The 17,317-nt window shown below is 47.7% G+C and overlaps 4 protein-coding genes across 4 annotated transcripts; 2 read left to right on the forward strand and 2 right to left on the reverse strand.

Moving 5' to 3' along the window:
• The first annotated feature begins 165 nt into the window (after positions 1 to 165).
• On the forward strand, positions 166 to 9,545 carry LOC6558199 (mucin-19). Its single transcript, XM_032743515.2, has 5 exons — positions 166 to 717; positions 1,409 to 6,548; positions 6,633 to 8,600; positions 8,672 to 8,830; positions 8,898 to 9,545. Exons 1-5 carry the CDS (start codon positions 587 to 589, stop codon positions 9,219 to 9,221), a joined length of 7,722 nt encoding a protein of 2,573 aa, XP_032599406.1. The 5' UTR covers positions 166 to 586; the 3' UTR covers positions 9,222 to 9,545.
• A 448-nt stretch (positions 9,546 to 9,993) lies between these two features.
• Positions 9,994 to 11,569, reverse strand: LOC6558211 (F-box only protein 28). Its single transcript, XM_001983981.3, has 3 exons — positions 11,452 to 11,569; positions 11,250 to 11,377; positions 9,994 to 11,189 (listed from the first exon to the last, which is right to left on the reverse strand). Exons 1-3 carry the CDS (start codon positions 11,545 to 11,547, stop codon positions 10,460 to 10,462), a joined length of 954 nt encoding a protein of 317 aa, XP_001984017.2. The 5' UTR covers positions 11,548 to 11,569; the 3' UTR covers positions 9,994 to 10,459.
• Positions 11,570 to 11,892: 323 nt separating this feature from the next.
• On the forward strand, positions 11,893 to 13,192 carry LOC6558219 (meiotic recombination protein P22). Its single transcript, XM_032736819.2, has one exon. The coding sequence runs from the start codon at positions 12,024 to 12,026 to the stop codon at positions 13,125 to 13,127; it is 1,104 nt and encodes a 367-aa protein (XP_032592710.1). The 5' UTR covers positions 11,893 to 12,023; the 3' UTR covers positions 13,128 to 13,192.
• A 4-nt stretch (positions 13,193 to 13,196) lies between these two features.
• LOC6558221 (cell division cycle protein 27 homolog) lies at positions 13,197 to 17,278 on the reverse strand. Its single transcript, XM_001983979.2, has 3 exons — positions 16,621 to 17,278; positions 16,447 to 16,522; positions 13,197 to 16,383 (listed from the first exon to the last, which is right to left on the reverse strand). Exons 1-3 carry the CDS (start codon positions 16,639 to 16,641, stop codon positions 13,733 to 13,735), a joined length of 2,748 nt encoding a protein of 915 aa, XP_001984015.1. The 5' UTR covers positions 16,642 to 17,278; the 3' UTR covers positions 13,197 to 13,732.
• Positions 17,279 to 17,317: the final 39 nt, after the last annotated feature.

Raw genomic sequence — 17,317 nt, forward strand, 5'->3', positions numbered from 1 at the left:
ATTACTTTGAGTTATTGGACTTAACTATTCAATATATTGCTCTGCATATCCAACTGCATTCCGATTGTCAATGCTATGCATATTTAACGATGTACCGATAAATTTGTACATCTCTAATGTCATGGCGGACACAAAGCAAAGCGGTGGGGAAAAAATTATGTAGAAGCAGAATGAAAAATCTCATATAAAAAAATTAAATATTTCTGCTGCATGTGAAATGTTAACTTCTTATGTGTACTATAACAATAAATGTGAGACAATAATCTATAATTTAGTGTAATATTTGTACGCGCCTTACGTGTAGGAGAAGCAATGAAAATATGACGCGAAAATATGATATCAACTATGTGCAGGCACCAGCAACAAAATCAGTGTTTGTAGTGTCAGTGGAAAATTGGCAATTGCTGCGTACGTTTATGTAAATGCCGAGAACGACGGATAAAAACAAATTCGAGCTTTGTTTTTAATAAACTCTGTGTGTGTGCGTGTGTGTGTGTGTGTGTACTGAGGAGCGCGTTCTCTCGTCTCAGTGCGAGAGTTGCAGCGAAATATTGGGGAAAAAGAGGCGCGAAAAATTCGCAACAAAATGGTTGTCTCAAAAGACAACAAGCGTCGCCGTAAGGAAACAGATACGCCGCCAACGTCATCGTCCGCGGCGTCGGCGGCGGCAGCAGCAGCAGCACTGGCTGTGGAGTCATCACCCGAGATGCCTAAAAGGTGAGCCCATTTAACCACCCAACCCCCCTCCCTCCCTCCATATCCCATCTGTCTATCTATTGTTGATCATATACGTATGTAGTGTGTAATATTTGTGTGTGCGATGACGACGCAGAGCAAAGCAGAGCAGAGCAGCGACGACTTTAAGGTTGCCACTGTTAAATTTTTTGCGAACAGCAACAGCGCTCCCCCCTCTCCTTGCTCCCCTTACGTGAAGTGAGGTGCGGTACATTGTATAAGCAACAGTGTTGCCAATTTTGTGGCAGTTAAAAAGGAAATTAAAAAGCATAAATTATTTTTAATTTGTATCAAATAGAAGTGTTTGTTTTAATTACAAAAATGATAAGTGTAGAAAAAGCAAAAGATAAACAAGCTTAAACCGGCTTTATAGATTGAGTAATTTTAGCTGTTTAAAAGCCAAAAAGTTGGCAGCACTGTTAAACAAGCGTCGTGGCGCTGTTGTTTTTGTTGTTGTAGTTGTACAGGCCAAGGGCTGATTCGTATTTACGCTTAGGGTGTAGAGCAGGTGTGTGTGTGTGTTAGCGTGTGCATGTGTGTGCGATATGTACTTGTTGTTTTGTTTTTGATTTAGAGCGTAATTTGTATCAAATTGAATTTTTTTTTGCAAATTAAACTGACTCACTCTTTTTATTCTCTCTGTGCCCCATTTTCATGCCTCTGCTGATTACAGAACGAAGGTGCAGGCACAGCGTAAATTCGCCCAAGGCCAGAGTGCGCCCAATTCAGCCGGCGGTGGTGCATTCAACGCTGCCAGCGTTGCAGCAGCCGCAGCAGCAGCAGCAACAGCGGCGGCAGCAGCTGCAGCAACAGCATCGGGTTCCTCATCGTCTGCTGGGCCAAGCACATCGACAGCAGACAGCCTGCAACAGCAACAGCCACCGATTGAGATATTGCCGAATCAGCGCCCGAAACCGCAGGATTTTCTAACGTTTCTCTGCTTTCGCAGTTTTCAGGGCAAACCCAAGGCCAATGATGCAGGTGCTCTTCCGCCCAGCAGCGATGCTGTCAACAACAACAACACCACCAACAACAACAAGAAGAACAATAGCGGCAGCAGCAAGAAGAAACGCGGCCGACCGGCCAAAAAACCAGGCACGGAGCAGATGCCAACAATGACTAAAACAGCAAGTGATAAAATTGAAGCAGCAGCGACGCCCACGCCTCCTCCGCCTGTCCAATCTCAGCCTCAGTCTCTGCTGCTGGCTGGAGCAGTGCGTAAGCGTGCCGAGGTTATTGCCGAGGGCAATCGACGAGGAGGACGACGTCAGGAGACTTTAAAGCGTCGCTCGAATCGCGCCGGTAACAAGGAAAAAGATGATGAACCGGAGCAGCAGCAGCAGCAGCAACAGGCGCAGCAGAAGCAGCAGCAGAATAATGCAGACGCAGACCATGTCGAGGAGGAGGCGGAGGATGACGAGGAGGATGAATTTTTTTCGGCGCATGATGCCAGCTCGCGTAATGGTGGGGCTGCCGCCGTTGCCGATGAGACGATCTCCAAGTCGGAAACAATGCAATCAAATACAAGACGTGGTCGTGGCAGAAAATCGGTTGTGGCAGTAACAGCAGACTCACCTGTTGCAACCAACGAGAGCAGGGCCAGCAAGGAGAAGGAGAAGGGGCCCGTGAAACGTTTGCGTCAACAGCGTGAATCACCCATTTTCATACCCTCCCCGGAATCATCGGGACGCATGACGCGACAGCGTGCTTTTTTTGAGCCTGTCAAAGTGCCACCAAAGCAAGAGCCGTCAGAAGTGGAGGAGAAGCACGAGGTCGAACAGGAGCAAGAGCTGAAGGAACAAAAAAAGAGCAAGGAAAAGGAGCAGCTGCAGAAGCAGTCAACGCCAGCAGCAACAGTCGAGTCCAAGCAGCAGCATCAGCACATCAAGGAGAAAATCAACTCGAGCATTTATGCCAAAGATGCGGCCAAGCTAGAGAATGGTGTCACCACAGCGACAGCTGCTGCGGCAGCGGAGCAACAAAAGGGTCTCAACGTCTTCGATTTCAGCTCCGATGATGAGCAGCCGCTGGCCAAGGCCATCAAGCTGAAAAAGGGTGGCAAAAAAACGGCAGTGAGTGCGGGCGGAGGACCAGGAGCAACTGCAGCAGTAGCTGGCACAGCAAATGCACGCGGTCGCAAATCAGCCGGCGGATCGGCAAAAAAGCAACAGCGGCTGGAGGAAAAGGAAAAGGCAGCAGTAGCAGCAACACCGCCTGAAGAGCCGTTGAAGACAAAGCGTGGCAAGCCATTAAAAAAGAAAGCAGCCGAGCCGGAAAACGACGAGCAGGGGGTGGATGCCGAGGAGTCCGATTTAAGTCCACCCTCGCCCAAAAAGCCAACAAACAATAATAATGCACGACCCGTGCGTCGTCAGGCGGCACAGCTGAAAGTGCAGCAGCGCTCGCGGAGTCCAAGTCCGCAGCAGCAGCAGCGCAGTCAGCGTCCGTCGCGTAAGACGAAAGAAGCGGCTGCCATCTACATGGGCATCATTGGACACAAGTTGCAGCTGGCAGATGACGAGGACGATGATCTGTCGCTGAGCAGCTTCCCAGACATACCCAATGTCAAGCAAATGGAGAAAATGGAGAAGGAGATTAAAAAGAATGCGGCGGGCAAACAGGCAAGCAAACCAACAGCACCAACAGCATCAGTAGCAACAGCAAAAACAGCAGAAGTAGCAGCAGCAGCAGGAGAAGGAGCAGAAGCAGTAGGATCAGCTGCTGCTGCTGCTGCGGCAGTTGAGCCAACAACTGAAATGCCAGCAGCAGCAGAAGCGCCGCCGGCACCTCCTCCTGTACCGCGACGCGGTCGACCGCCCAAGCAAGCGAAAGGTGCAACAACCGCAGCGGGGGCAACAAGTGCAGCAACAGCAGTAGCAGCTGCAGGCACAGTCAAGCCTCAGATTGAGGGCATGCTGGTGAAGAAAGGCGCACTGGCGCTGGCCAAAGCAAAGTCCGAACAGCAACAAAAAAACCAACAACAACAAGAACAGCAACAACAACAACAGCAGCAGCAACAAAAAGTCGACTCCGATGCCGAGGAGGATTTTTTAATCAACGAGGAGCTAAACGAAACGAAGCGCAAGCTCGAGAAGAGTTTCAGTGACTCGGATGATGAGCCGCTGGCAATTAAAGTGCCAACAGCAACAGCAGCGGCAGCAGCAGCAGCAACAGCAACATCAGCAGCAACAACAACAACAACAACATCCACAGGTGCAACAACAAACACAGCAACCAAAGCCAGCAACAGCAGCAGCAAAACGGAAACAGCAGCAACAACTGTGACTCAAACAACGACAGCAACAACAGCAGCAACAACTGCAGCAGCAACAACTACAGTAACTGCAACAGCAACAACAACTACAGCAGCAGCAGCAGCAACAACAACAACTGTAGCAGCAGCAGCAACAACAACTGTAGCAGGAGCAACAACAATTGCAGCAGCAGCATCAGCAGCAGCTACTTTAAAGCCACCACAACTGGGCGTCGCAACAGCCACGCCCATAACGCCATTAACCATGCTGCCGCTGACAACAAAGCCCAGTCCATTTTCCATATCGCCACCGAGCTATGCATCCGCAGCAGCCACACTGAAAGCAATGGAAAAGAAATCACCCGTGCCCACCTCGAAGATATTAAATGTGCCTGCCACGTATGCGTTGCCCGGCAGCGGAACAATTGGCATGGGTGTGGGTGCCGTTGGTTTTGGGAAGAGCACATCGTATTTGCCGCAGGCATCGCCACACTATCAATCCCCGTATGTGCGTCCACCGACGTTTTGTGCCGCTGCAGGTGCGGCTGCTGCCATTGGCAATAAGACGCCGCATCCGCAACAGCAGCAGCAACAGTTGCTGGCAGCGACAGCAGCGGCGGCGGGGGCGGGGGCAACAAGCACAGCCCAGCAGACATCGACACCACTCAAATATCAAACGGCGCCCACAATCTATCCGCCACCCATTGAGGCGTATCAGTGTCCCAAAATCAATCCCAATTTTCTAACGCCCAAATATGATCGGGCGAGCATTTTGCCGCGTGTCAATAACAATAATAATGCGGTGACCATTAGCAATACAAGCGGCAGCAATTTTACGGCGCCAACAATTGCAAGGCCAACACTGAGCACACTGTCCACGCCCACCACACACGCTGCTGTTGCAGCGGCGGCAGCTGCAACTGTTGCAACAAAGGCAACGACTGCCGTTAGTCAAAGTCTTAGTTTGACCATAACTGCAACGCCGCCAGCTGTGGCATCCACATCCGCAGCAGCAGCGGCCGCACAACAGCAACAACAATCACAACAGCAGCAGCAACAACAGCAGCCGCAACAACAACAATCACAACAACAACAGCAGCAACAACAACAGCAGCAGCAACAGCCACATCCACAACAACAATCGCCAGCGTTAACAATGACACCAACGACGAGCACCAACAACAATTCGGATCCGTTGAAAGATGAAATTGGCAGCATTCTGGCACAGGCAACACTCATGCCCAGCAAGGAGGAGTCGGGCAAGATCTTTGGCATTGCCAGCGTGAGTCTGGCACAAAGTTCCGGGCCGGATAACACCAAATGTACGCTCGGCAAATGTGGATCGATACACAAACCGGTGCTGGGACCCGTTGTGCCCACAGAGGCCTACTTTGGTGACCAGTTGTCGGGCAAGGAGCGTCGCAAGGCCAAGGTGAATATGACACACGAACAGATCCAAAAGTGGCTCATCGAGTGCAGCTCGAATCCCGATGAGATCCAGGATGATCTCGATGATGAGTACGACGACAGTTTGAGGCCGCAACAGTCACAAACGCCGCCGGGTCCGACGCGTGACGATAAGGAGAGCACCAGTTTCAGCAGCTCCTCGAAGAATACACGCGGCGAGCTCGGCAAAAGTGAGAGTGCCTGGTCCGCCAAGGGGCCATCCTTGAAAGCGACACCGGTCCTCGTCAGCGCTGTGTCAGCGGCAACAGCAGCAGCTGCAGCAGCAGCAGCAGCCAATCTGCGGGATACTGTGGACACTGAATCGGATACCATGGACTTGGATAAGTGTGTGACGCCCGTGAATCTCACCCAGAAAAAGGAAGTGTCGGCTGCCGCAGCAGCAGCAGCTGGAGCAGCTGCCAACAGCAGCAGTGATAAAAGGAAGCCGAAGAATGCGGTTAAAGCAACAGTTGCTGCTGCTGCTGCTGCAGGGGTTGCAACTGGCAGCAACAATAAGCGAGGTGGTGGAGCAACAGCTGCTGCCAACAAACGCCTTGCAGCTGCCACAAAGCTGTCGACGCCAACGCCCACCAATAGCAGCAGCAATACGCCCACCTCAGCAACGGCAACGACAACAACACTGACAACAACAACAATGTCAGCTAAACGAACGCCCATCTATCAGAGCAGCCCAGGCAAAGCCAAGCTGGACAACAACAACAAGAAGCAGCAGCAGCAGCAAAAGTTGCCAGCCAAAACTTCAGTTTATGCCTTTGGCAAGGAAGAGGAGACAACAACAACAACAGCAGCAACTGTAAAGAAAACAGCAGCAACAGCAACTGTTGCTACTGCATCTGCTGCTGGCAACAAGGCGACAAATCGTCGCCGCAATCTTGAAGTGGAAGCAACAGCAACAAAAACTGCAACGCCGCCGCCAGCGTTAAGCGAACGTTCGCCGACTAAAAAGCGTGCGGCTGCCACAGCGGCAGCAACAGCAGTGCAACTGACGCTCAGCCCAACGGATAAGCTGGAGAAGCCCAAGGCAGCAGCAGCAGCAGCGCGCAAGAAACAACAGCAGCAGCAGCAAAAGCAACAGCAGCAAAAGGAGCAGCAACAACAAAAGGAGCAACAACAACAGCAAAAGGAGCAGAAGAAGGAGCAACAACAGCAGCAGCAGCAGAAAAAGACAGCAACAACCGCAGCAGGAGCAACAACAGCCAGTGCTGGTGGAGATTCGGATGCAGAGGGTGCCACCTTTTACATACCACTTTTGCAAGGCGCAAGCAGTGGCGATGGTGGCATTCAAGGCGTTGCCGTCAAGCTGGGACGCGAGGGACCCGATGGACCCAATCAAAAGGTGGTGATGCAAGCGACGCTCGTGACCAAGGCGCAAATGGACACGAACTCAGCGAAGCCGCTGCCCGACAATGAGCAGCTGGTCAAAACGCTGCTCAATGCGGCCAACACAAACACCAATGAGCCAACAACGCCCAGCAACAATAGCAACAGCTTAAAAGCCAGCACCTCAGCAGCAGCTGCAGTTGCAGTTGCAGCAGCAGCAGCTGCCGCAGTAACGGGAGCGGCAACAACAACTGCTTCTGGTAATCTAGTCCGCGTCAATTCCAATTCATCACTCTTCTCTGGCTCAGCCAAATCCCGTACAGCTGCCACTGCTGCAGCAGCTGCTGTGATGGCCGCCACGAATGCGCTGGCCAAAAAGTACAAAGATGATACGCCCATTAAGATGGCCAATAATACGGCATTCCCCAGGCACGATGATCCCACACAAATGGTCGAGGCGCCCATTTTTAAGCCCACCGAAAAGGAGTTCGCTGATCCCATTGAGTTCATTGAGCGCATCACACCAATCGCCGCCAGATTTGGCATCTGTAAGATAATACCGCCCGCCAGCTTTAAGCCGGAGTGTCGGATTTCGGATGAGATGCGATTCACGGCGTATAATCAGTATGTGCACAAGATGTTGCATCGCTGGGGACCCAGTGCCAAGGAGTTGAGTGCCATCAAAAAGTATTTGGCTACGCAGAGCATTGTGATGAATCATGCGCCCTGGATTGGTGGCATGGAGGTGGACTTGCCGCGTCTCTATCACACCGTGCAGGAGCTCGGCGGCCTCAAGGAGGTCATCGAGAAGAAGAAATGGGCACGTGTCGCCGAAGAGATGTGTATACCAAAGCTCGCCCAGGATCGGGTCACCAAACTGGATGACATTTACTGCAAGTACTTGTTGCCCTACGACACCCTCTCCCCGGCGGAACGCCAAAAACTCTTCGACGAGGTCGAAGCGGATTGGGCCAAGCGAGAGGCACGCGCCCGTCGCAACGCGGATCGCTTTGTCAATTCAACGGAGAGCGTTTCTAATGTCGAGGATGATCTATCCACCGATGAGGATGATGAATCCGAGGAGGAACTCGACGGTGTCTCCATGGAGTGCATTGTCAAGGGTCGCAGCATGCCACTCAGTCAATTCTATCGGATTGCGCGCAACACTATGGCGCTGTGGTTCAAGAGCACCGATCCTACCGTTAACGAGGTGGAGGCGGAATTCTGGCGACATGTCGCCGTCCGCGATAGTCATGTGTGTGTGCATTCCGGCTCCATTGATAGCTCCGGCTGGGGATATGGTTTCCCGAGTCCGGGTCCCAAGGGCAAGGGTTCGAATTATGCGCGTCACCCGTGGAACCTGAAGGTGCTCACAAATAATGCGGGCTCGGTGCTGCGCTCGCTGGGACCTGTTATGGGCGTCACAGTGCCCACACTGCATGTGGGCATGCTCTTCTCCGCCTGCTGTTGGTATCGGGATCCTCACGGTCTGTCCTGGATCGAGTATTTGCATACGGGCGCCTCCAAGCTCTGGTATGGCATACCCGACGATCAGAGTGCCAATTTCCGGTCGGCACTCACGTCTCTGATTCCGACGCACTGTCAGAACAAGACCATTTGGTTGCCCTGTGATACGGTGATGGTGCCGCCGCACATGCTCACCGATCGCGGTGTCTCACTGTGCCGCATCGAGCAGAAACCGGGCGAGTTTATTGTTGTCTTTCCGCGCGCCTACACCTCCAGTCTGGCCACCGGCTATGTGGTCTCCGAGAGCGTTTACTTTGCCACCAACTCATGGCTGGATCTGGCCAAGGATGACTTTAGGGTAAGTCTCTGACTGCATCAATTTGATATATTGACTTCCACAAACTAATCAAACTAAAATTACTGTTGCAGGACATCCATGAGAGCTGTGAGCCGGCCATGTTCTCACTGGAGCAGCTGCTCTTTGCTTTGGGCTACGATCAGCGCGTCAATTCGGACACATTGCATCAGATGCTGCCCATGCTAAACGATGTGTGCGAGAAGGAATCGGCGGCACGTGAACAGCTTAGAGTATGTATAAAACGTGCTGACCTGTCGAGGATTGTGTGATTCCTAATCAAATCTTAATCTCTTGCAGGCCGCGGGCGTCACAGCCAGCGAAAAAGTGCAGGCGGAGAAGGGACAAAAGGGGACGAAGAAGCAACAGCAGCCGCCGCACAAATCCATCGATAGCGAATGCGATCTGTGCCGTGCCAATCTGTACATATCGATGGTGCGCACCGAGGATGGCAACATCTACTGCTTGCAGCATGCCCTCAAGAATATCAACAGTGGCAATGTGCAACCGAAAATTTGCAAACTGGTCTACGCCTACAATGTGGACGATGTGCAGCAACTGATCCGCCAGTTGCAGGAGAAGATTAATCAGATGCATCACAAGGCGGCCGTTAAGAAAAAGTAGCATCGACGACGGTATCGCTACTAAGCCAGCGCAATAATTATAAAGATAAAGATACCGATTAGTTGAACGATCTGACAGACGACGATGATCTTTGTACATACAGCAACATATATGCATAGTTGTAATTATAAATTATAGTATATACATATATGTGTAGGTTTATTTTCAACGTGGCAATGCTTGCAATTTTGACTAGTTTATAAAGAACTTTTATATATACATTATATATATGTATATATATATGTATGATATGTGCGCATCTGTGTGTATATATGTTTAGAAATTAATATGGTTAAGATGTAACACGTTTGCAATGATTTTTGTTTTCCATTTTCTTTTGTTATTACTGAGTATATATATATATATATATATCTTGTGTGTTATTGATTGTATATGTAAAAGAAAAACAAAACTAAACTAAACTTAGTGATAAGTTAGCCTTCGATTAAGTCAAGAGAATAATGCGCTCGCCTCAGTTAATACAAAGATTTATACACTGCTAACAAGTGGCAATTTCTACTACCTTTTTATACAATATATATATATATATTTATATATATATATAGATACGATTAACAATTATCAATAGGCATCATGTAGACAACTAACGTCAAACATATAATCTTAGACAGCAACACAATACAATAGAAATTGGCCATAGAGCCATGAGAAACTAAATGCTAACTAAATGCAAACGAAAATTTTCCTATTCGCCTGGCAAATCTTGCGTTCTGCAGATCCGATAATAATGATAGTGTTACATTTTTTAAATGTTCCAGTTCCATGTAATGTACTATTTAATATATCTGCACCAGTGCTATATAACCGGATAAGCTCACAATTTTCGACAAACCAAAACCACAACCATTAAAACTAAAACACTTAAAGAAAGAGAATGGGTTTGAATGACTTTAATTAAGATGTTCTATGTATTTATATAGTTGTAATACAATATTTAAATAATAACAAAGTGCAACAATAAATCTTAACTCGAAATATAAATGATGCAGGCTTAAGTTGTTTGTATATGTATATTATGGAGACTATACAGACTCTATACAGATATATATCTTTACTTTACTTATGAAGAAATAATGAACTAAACCTAATCGAGACTTAAGTCTATACAATCCAATGTTTCAAAGCACAGATCTTGACCTATGGCCAAGCTAAGTACAATCGAATATTTATATATATATATATATAAATATATATATAGCTTTCATAAGGCATCTCTCTCATTGAGCCTTTGGTTTCTTGCTGGGCTGCATGCAATCGGTGCCGACTGTGGAGCGTTTAACTGCGCCCGTACTCATCACACTGGTGGTTGGCTTGACCTCGAGCTGACGCTTCAGTTCGGACACCTGGGCGGCCAGTTCGGTAATGCTGCTCAGTGCATCCTGGAGGCGACGATCCTGTGCCTTGCGTGACCACTCAAGGAAACGCACCTTCGAACAGAGCATCTTCTGTGTTAGCCACTGGCGATGCACATGTCGGTTCAGGCGATAGCAATCGCATTGCTGCATATATTCCTCGTTATTCTGATTCACGTAGGTCAGCATCTCATTGTATTCGGCTTGTGGCGGTCGCTGTCGTGCCCTGTCCAGCGGCGAGACCTTAACGCCACTGAAACTTATATCGCCCAGGGCGCCACATACAACGACGCGTGAACTGCTGGCTGCGTCATTTAGTTTGATAACCGGCTTAAAGTTGACAGCGATCCTTTCGTCGAAGTGTTCGATGGCCATGGAGGAGATGTCACGCAGCTCTTGCAATACCTCGTGTGGACGCAACTGCTTCGGTGAGCTGCCCACCAGCTTCAATATGGCGCTTATCTCGTCCAGCACACGGCCCGGTATAAAACAGCAAAGATTGGAATCTATAAACTTTGAGTACGTCATTGTCAGCATTGAGATGCGCGTCTCAATGGACGTTAGAACGTCGGAGTGACGGGCCAGTGTGTGATTGCTGCAAAACAAGCAATTATCTTTAAAAATATCTTTCCATCATTAGTAATTTCTAGTTTACCGCCTCTCCGATTCACGACGTGGCAGCAGTGCTTTGATTCGTCGGAAATGCTTGGCATGCTCCATCACCACTTTGTTGAAGCCCGTGTTCAGCACCTGTTGGCATATGTAGTTGAAGCGAGCGCATACCTAGAATGTGGTAGAAAATCGTCGAAGCGCCCCCGAGTTAATTTGTTATGGGTATACATTTTATAATTACTCACCTCACGCTTCCGGGCTACTTCATCGTAGCTGAGCAGCTCCAATATATCCATTAGCACAGTGTCTGGTAAATCCAAAATATGCATCATTTTGCTCATATTATCCTATGTAAATTGTATTAAAACTATATTATCAAAAAAATTGCTCTCAGGCTCTGCAAATGATGAGTGAAAACAAACTATAAAAGAAAAAAATTCTGATGTTGCCAGATTACTTGATGCTGTGCGCGTACGCAAGCTGATTGCTATGTTACGTGTTGTGTTTGGCGGTTATATTGTAACGACAGCCTAGCAAAATGGTAAATTTAATATTTATTATTCCCACAAAGTAGAGTATAACATGATAAGTATTTGAAAAATGTGCATTTCTTATAAGTATTTTCAAGCTTTGCGTGAATTATTCCTATAAATGCAACCAATGTACATTTTTTCGACTTGAAGTCAAATTTTCTCAAAAACCGTGGTTCTTATTCGATTAATAGTGCAAATATTATCGACTTATCGATCAGACTACGCTATGGTCTGAAATATAACGGCAGCTTTGTCTATTTTACGAGATTTAACTGCCTTAAGCGATGTATACGCAACAAATATCTCCGGTAGTTAGTCCCGCGGCGACATATTGTTCGGAGCTTGAATACATAGTAGGATTGCAATCGGAGGAGTCGTGTGGTTCGCAGCCGCGCCGTTCCCAGCGTTTGCGTGAAAAGGAGCATGCGACCAAAGCATTTGCAGTAGAAGCCAACAAAATGGCCATTGCTCCAGTTGCCGAAGCTGGCTCGCCTCAACTGTTTGACGAGATGGATGCGGAATGCAGTCAGTTGGCTCAGTTGCCGCCCAAATATGCCGGTACACCAAAACACTACCGCCAGCCTGTTAGAAGAGCTCCAAGCAGTGGAAAAAAACATCGACGGAATTCCAAAATAGTACATTCTGACCCAATGCCAAAAGTGCGCAAAAATCGCGAGAAAAAATCTGCAAGGAGTGAAAAAATAGTGCATTCTGAGCCTTTTCCAGAAATTATTCCGTTACAGTCGCTACAAGCATTGAATCTTCAGCACAGTGTCAAGCCTGAGCCATTGTCGAAGTCGTCTGATTTGGCTCCCACCAACATCATCGTACCAGCTCCTCCTCTTCCACAAAGCAATCCCAGCTGTAAGGAAACCAACAACATGACTCAAACCTATTCATATCAGCGTACGAATGTGACACAAACTATACTGCCGGAACTTTATCCGGCACATTTCATACATCAGTTGCCACCGGAACCCGAATATATAACCGGAACCATCATTCCCAGTGAATTGCGACGTGATAGCTGTGGAGCTGCTACCCAGGAACCAATATCGGATGTAACAATGCAGCCTGGCTGCAACGAGGAGTATTCCCTCTTGTCGCTGGATGCTGAATCTTTGGTGTCCACAACGCCATCGTTAAGTGAATCCCTGGCCGAGGTGTTTGGCACCACAAAAATACGAACGCTTCTAAACATTGAATTGCCTCGCGTGTATCGAGTGCAGGAATATCATCTGCCCATTTTGGCATCGCTGCTGGATGTGGACTTGAGACGACTGCGCATCCTTTTGGAGCTGACACAGCGCCTGACGCTCGAGCAACTGCAGCAATTAACGCAGGACTGTTGCGAGGTGTTCAGCGTGCAGTCTTCCAGCGAAGAATAAACTGGGCGCCCAAGAATATAAATACAATCAAATCACAATCAAATCTTAGAGCAGAGTCTCTTTTCAAACTTTAGGTTAATTTGTATAATTTACTGTTCTTGTTGTTGTTTATCATGTGCAGGGCAGTGGCAGAGCCAAGTGGTGTCCGAGTTGAGGCGGATCTATTAAACATTTCGATTGGAATTGATTTTTACTGCTTACTGAGCTGAGCCACTGCGCCACTGTACTTAGTAGAGTTCATCTTTATATCTTTCAATCATTGGTTTTTTAGTTGTTTTCTTTTGTTTTGAAATTTTGAAATTTTAGTGATCATTTAAATTTTGTATAATTTAGTTGGTAAATGGTATATAATGAAAATTGTTTGTTTTTCTTTGTTGTTGCCTTTGACATTCAGAGTGCAAAGAGACAGAGAGAATTGTTGTTGTTGTTGTTTAAACCATCTTCAATCTTAATCTTTGTTATAAATAGCCTAAGACTAAAAGTTATCTAATATTTAATATAATTCATAATTGGGTTTTTTTTTTGTTTTTTCTTTTGTTTTTCTCATTCAATATGTATTAATTATGTAATTATATACAAGCGCTCAGACTTGGAGACCGGTTAGTTTAGTAGTCGCTGTCGTAGCTAACATCCTGCTGCGCCTGCGTTGAGTCATCGGAACGCTCCGAGGTTGGATCAAAGTCCACATCCAGTGCATTGTCAACGCCCGGACAGCAGCTGGGATGCGCCATTGAATCGAAGGCATCTTTGATTTGATTATTTGCGCCCTTGGGATCCAGATCGGTGGCCCAGCTGAAATGCATCAGGGCCAGATCCATATTGCCCAGTGTCTTGTGTATTTTGCCAATTAGATAAAACACAACCGACTCCTTTGGCACAATCTCCTTGAGCTCTTCCAATTCGCGCAACGCCTCCTGATACTTGCCCAGCGAGAAATATATGGAGCCGCGATGAAAGCGCGCCAACGGATTCTTTGGATCCAACGAAGCTGCCGTATTAAGTGTTTGCAGAGCCATGTCCTTCTTCTGCATAAAGAACTGCATCGCCCCAATGTGCACCAGAATGACCGAGTTCTGCGGATTGATTTTCAGCGCCTTCACATAGTGCAGCTCGGCCAGTTCATATTTCTCCTGCTTGGAGTAGATTGTGCCAATGCCAAACCAGGCATTGTAGTGCCGCGGATCCCGCACCACCGCCGATCGAAAATAGTCCATCGCCTTGTCGAACTCCTCGGTAAGTACCAGCTCGTGACCAAGCAGTGTATAGCTATATACAAAGTCCGCATCGACTTGGACGGCGCGCTTAAAGAATTTGATGGCCGTCTCGTGCTCCTTGTGCAGCGAGAAACAATTACCCGCCACACACCACGTGACCGGATTACTTTTATCCTGCCCGATGAGGTCCTGTGCGAGCGCCGAAAGGGCCACCTCCTTTTGCAAGTGCCACAACGACGTGGAATATATCTCCATGTAGTCCAAGCGACTGGGCTCCGTTTCGTGTATCCGCTTGAAAATGAGAACGGCATTCTCGTAGTCGCGCAGCTCGTACAGGCACATCCCAATCAACGATTGCACCCAACTGGAGTTCAAGTGATGCTTTGGTATCGTCGTCTCCAACAGCTTAATGGCCGTCTTGCACTGAAACGTCGAGAGTAGCTTATAGCCCTCGGCCAGATCCCGTAGTAGCAGCATTAGACCATCCGCCGACTGCTTCTTCATGGTGAGCAGCTGATGAGCCAGCGTTTGGGCATTGTTGAGGCTGTTGTTGAGCAGCACTTTGGCATCCTCGGTGCTGCGATTGTTGATTGCCGATTGATTGTTGCCCGCTGTTGCAGCAGATGTGATCGTTTCGATCTTCTCCTTCTCTTTGCGCGACTGCTTTTCACTTAGCTTCTCGGCGAGATGATGATGGGTCTTCTCATCAATTAGCTCATTGCTCAAACAGATTTTGGTCATGCGAGACGATTTGGTTTTACGTGGCGGTGAACGCGGCTGGACAAACTTATTGTTATTCGTTATGTTCGGCGATTTGTTGTTCTCCTTCACAGAGTATGCCGAATTGCTAAACAAACGGGAACTTCGACGCACTGCAGCATTGGGATTTGGTGGTGCATTCACACCCAAATTGTTGGGAGTGCGAGGCGTTATGTTGCCAGTCTGCGTGAACACAGCGGGTTTCGTTTTCTCCTGACGATTGATCAGGCCACCAACATGGGTTTTCAACTTTTTGCCAATGATCTTTGGCTCCTGATTGACCTCGACGAGCATTTGGGGCGAATACGCAGACATGCTTAAATTGGCCTGCAGTACGGCTGAGCCGCCATCGCAGGGACTAGTCAGCGGCATAATGCCAAAGCTGGGCGTTAATGGTGATATTGTTGACAAATATTTAAATTGCTTGCGAAACGGTGTCCCATTATTTGCATCATGCACCTGCGTTGCATAACCCATCGGTGTGTCCTCCAACGGCATCATGCTCGAATTCATATTGGCGTTGTTCTGCTGTTGCTGCTGCTGCTGTTGTTGTACGCCGCCACGCAGCATCGTAATGGAGCTGTTGAGATTGTTGTTGTTGTTGTTGCTTATGTTATTGTTGATGTTGTTGTTTGGCGTTATTAAATTCTGTAATGTGACAATGCTGCTGTTGTTGTTTTGCTGCTGCTGCTGTTGTTGTTGCTGTTCGACTGGCGTGCTTAATATAAAATTGGAGTTATTGCTTAAGTTGTTGAGCAGCAGATTTTCGAGCTGCTGTTGCTGCTGCTGCTCGTTAGCTGCGTTGCCGCCGAACAGCACCATGGAATTGGCATTGGCGCTGCTGCCCTGGCAGGTGTTGAACACATCAGTGTTTTGAATTTGGAATATTGCCGCTGTATCCGTATCCTGACCCAGCAGGCACAAATCGGCGAACGCATGCCACATAAACGGATTCAGTTTGAGAGCGCGACGCAACGCGCTCACCGCCAGCTTCTGGCGCTCAGTACGCACACAGATCTTCGCCATCAGCTGATAGGCGAAGCAGGCGAGTTCGCCGAATTCTCGCTGCATTTCATCAAAGTGTTTATTGTCGGCAAATCCATTTGAAACGAGTGCGCTCTCTGCTTCCGCCAATTTCTTGAGCTCGTATGCGCATTTGGCCTGCAAGAAGCGGCATTGGGGCGAGCGACGTGACTTCTCCGACAGTAGCCAATATGCCTGATGCAATTGGCTTGAACGATAATAGCTGGTGGCCAGCAAAAATATTGTCTCGTCGCTTTCCACTAAAAGAAATGTTTTATGTCAAAATTGTTTTCTTATTTCTTATCTCTTTATGCATTACTCACCTTCTGAGCAGAGGCGTTCCGCCAGAAAAACAGCATCTTTATGATCGTAGTGATTGAGGCAGTGCCATATGGCGGCCTATAAGGATGGGGAGTATCAAGTGACAAAAATATATATAAAAGAGGATATATATGTATTGTTTTTTTTTTTATATATATTGTTTGCTATCGATTTACCTGAACGGGCTCTTGTATCATTATTTTTGAGATTTATGTCAAAACTGTTTGGCCGTAACTGGGATTCCGCCACGACGCCACGAGTGGGGTGAACTAGTTACAATCGGTGCTATTCAAGCTGTTCTTCCGATCCGGTTTCGTCGCAATCAGCGTCAGTTTCTGGTGGCCTTTTTAGCTATGCTTCATACAACTACAACACACACACAGACACAGTTCACAAACTAAACACATGCAATGGGGATCATGCTGCATGTAATCCGCACGCGGTGCAATTATCCACAAAATCAAATGAAAATAAATTTAAAAAAGAAAACAAAAAACAGTGCTGTGTGTGTGTAACTTAAATGCGGGGTGTGCTGACGCTGCTGCTGCTCCCTGACCACCACTTCTAATATTGCGCTGTCGAGGCTTCTCTTCTTCTATTGGCACGGTACCACAGAACTCCGTACGTCAGTCAATTTTCGTAACAATTTTTCAAGGCCTTCGCATTAGCTTTCCCGCACACACACACACACACACATTACAAATCGACTGTTTTTTTTCTTTTTTATTCCAGTACAGAGAATTATATATTGGATCTAAACGCGAAATTTATGGCCTATTCGTTTTGCATTAAAAAACTAAAATTAGTCGAACTTTTTCTGTGTGAGTGGCGATGCCAGCAAAGTAATTGCCATTCCACTTGCGCATCGATTTT

Source organism: Drosophila grimshawi, unplaced genomic scaffold, assembly GCF_018153295.1.
Source record: "Drosophila grimshawi isolate 15287-2541.00 unplaced genomic scaffold, ASM1815329v1 contig_44, whole genome shotgun sequence".
Classification (NCBI taxonomy): domain Eukaryota; kingdom Metazoa; phylum Arthropoda; class Insecta; order Diptera; family Drosophilidae; genus Drosophila; species Drosophila grimshawi.

What these genes read in the sequence shown, in the direction of transcription:
- LOC6558199 (XM_032743515.2), top strand. Translation starts at nt 587, where the DNA reads ATGGTTGTCTCAAAAGACAACAAGCGTCGCCGTAAGGAAACAGATACG. An exon ending in TCACCCGAGATGCCTAAAAG is followed by an intron (nt 718 to 1,408) that starts GTGAGCCCATTT and finishes TGCTGATTACAG; the next exon opens with AACGAAGGTGCAGGCACAGC. An exon ending in TGGCCAAGGATGACTTTAGG is followed by an intron (nt 8,601 to 8,671) that starts GTAAGTCTCTGA and finishes TTACTGTTGCAG; the next exon opens with GACATCCATGAGAGCTGTGA.
- LOC6558219 (XM_032736819.2), top strand. Translation starts at nt 12,024, where the DNA reads ATGTATACGCAACAAATATCTCCGGTAGTTAGTCCCGCGGCGACATAT.
- LOC6558211 (XM_001983981.3), bottom strand. Translation starts at nt 11,547, where the DNA reads ATGAGCAAAATGATGCATATTTTGGATTTACCAGACACTGTGCTAATG. An exon ending in AAGTAGCCCGGAAGCGTGAG is followed by an intron (nt 11,378 to 11,451) that starts GTGAGTAATTAT and finishes ACCACATTCTAG; the next exon opens with GTATGCGCTCGCTTCAACTA. An exon ending in CGTCGTGAATCGGAGAGGCG is followed by an intron (nt 11,190 to 11,249) that starts GTAAACTAGAAA and finishes CTTGTTTTGCAG; the next exon opens with CAATCACACACTGGCCCGTC.
- LOC6558221 (XM_001983979.2), bottom strand. Translation starts at nt 16,641, where the DNA reads ATGATACAAGAGCCCGTTCAG. An exon ending in TGATACAAGAGCCCGTTCAG is followed by an intron (nt 16,523 to 16,620) that starts GTAAATCGATAG and finishes CCATCCTTATAG; the next exon opens with GCCGCCATATGGCACTGCCT. An exon ending in GGAACGCCTCTGCTCAGAAG is followed by an intron (nt 16,384 to 16,446) that starts GTGAGTAATGCA and finishes CATTTCTTTTAG; the next exon opens with TGGAAAGCGACGAGACAATA.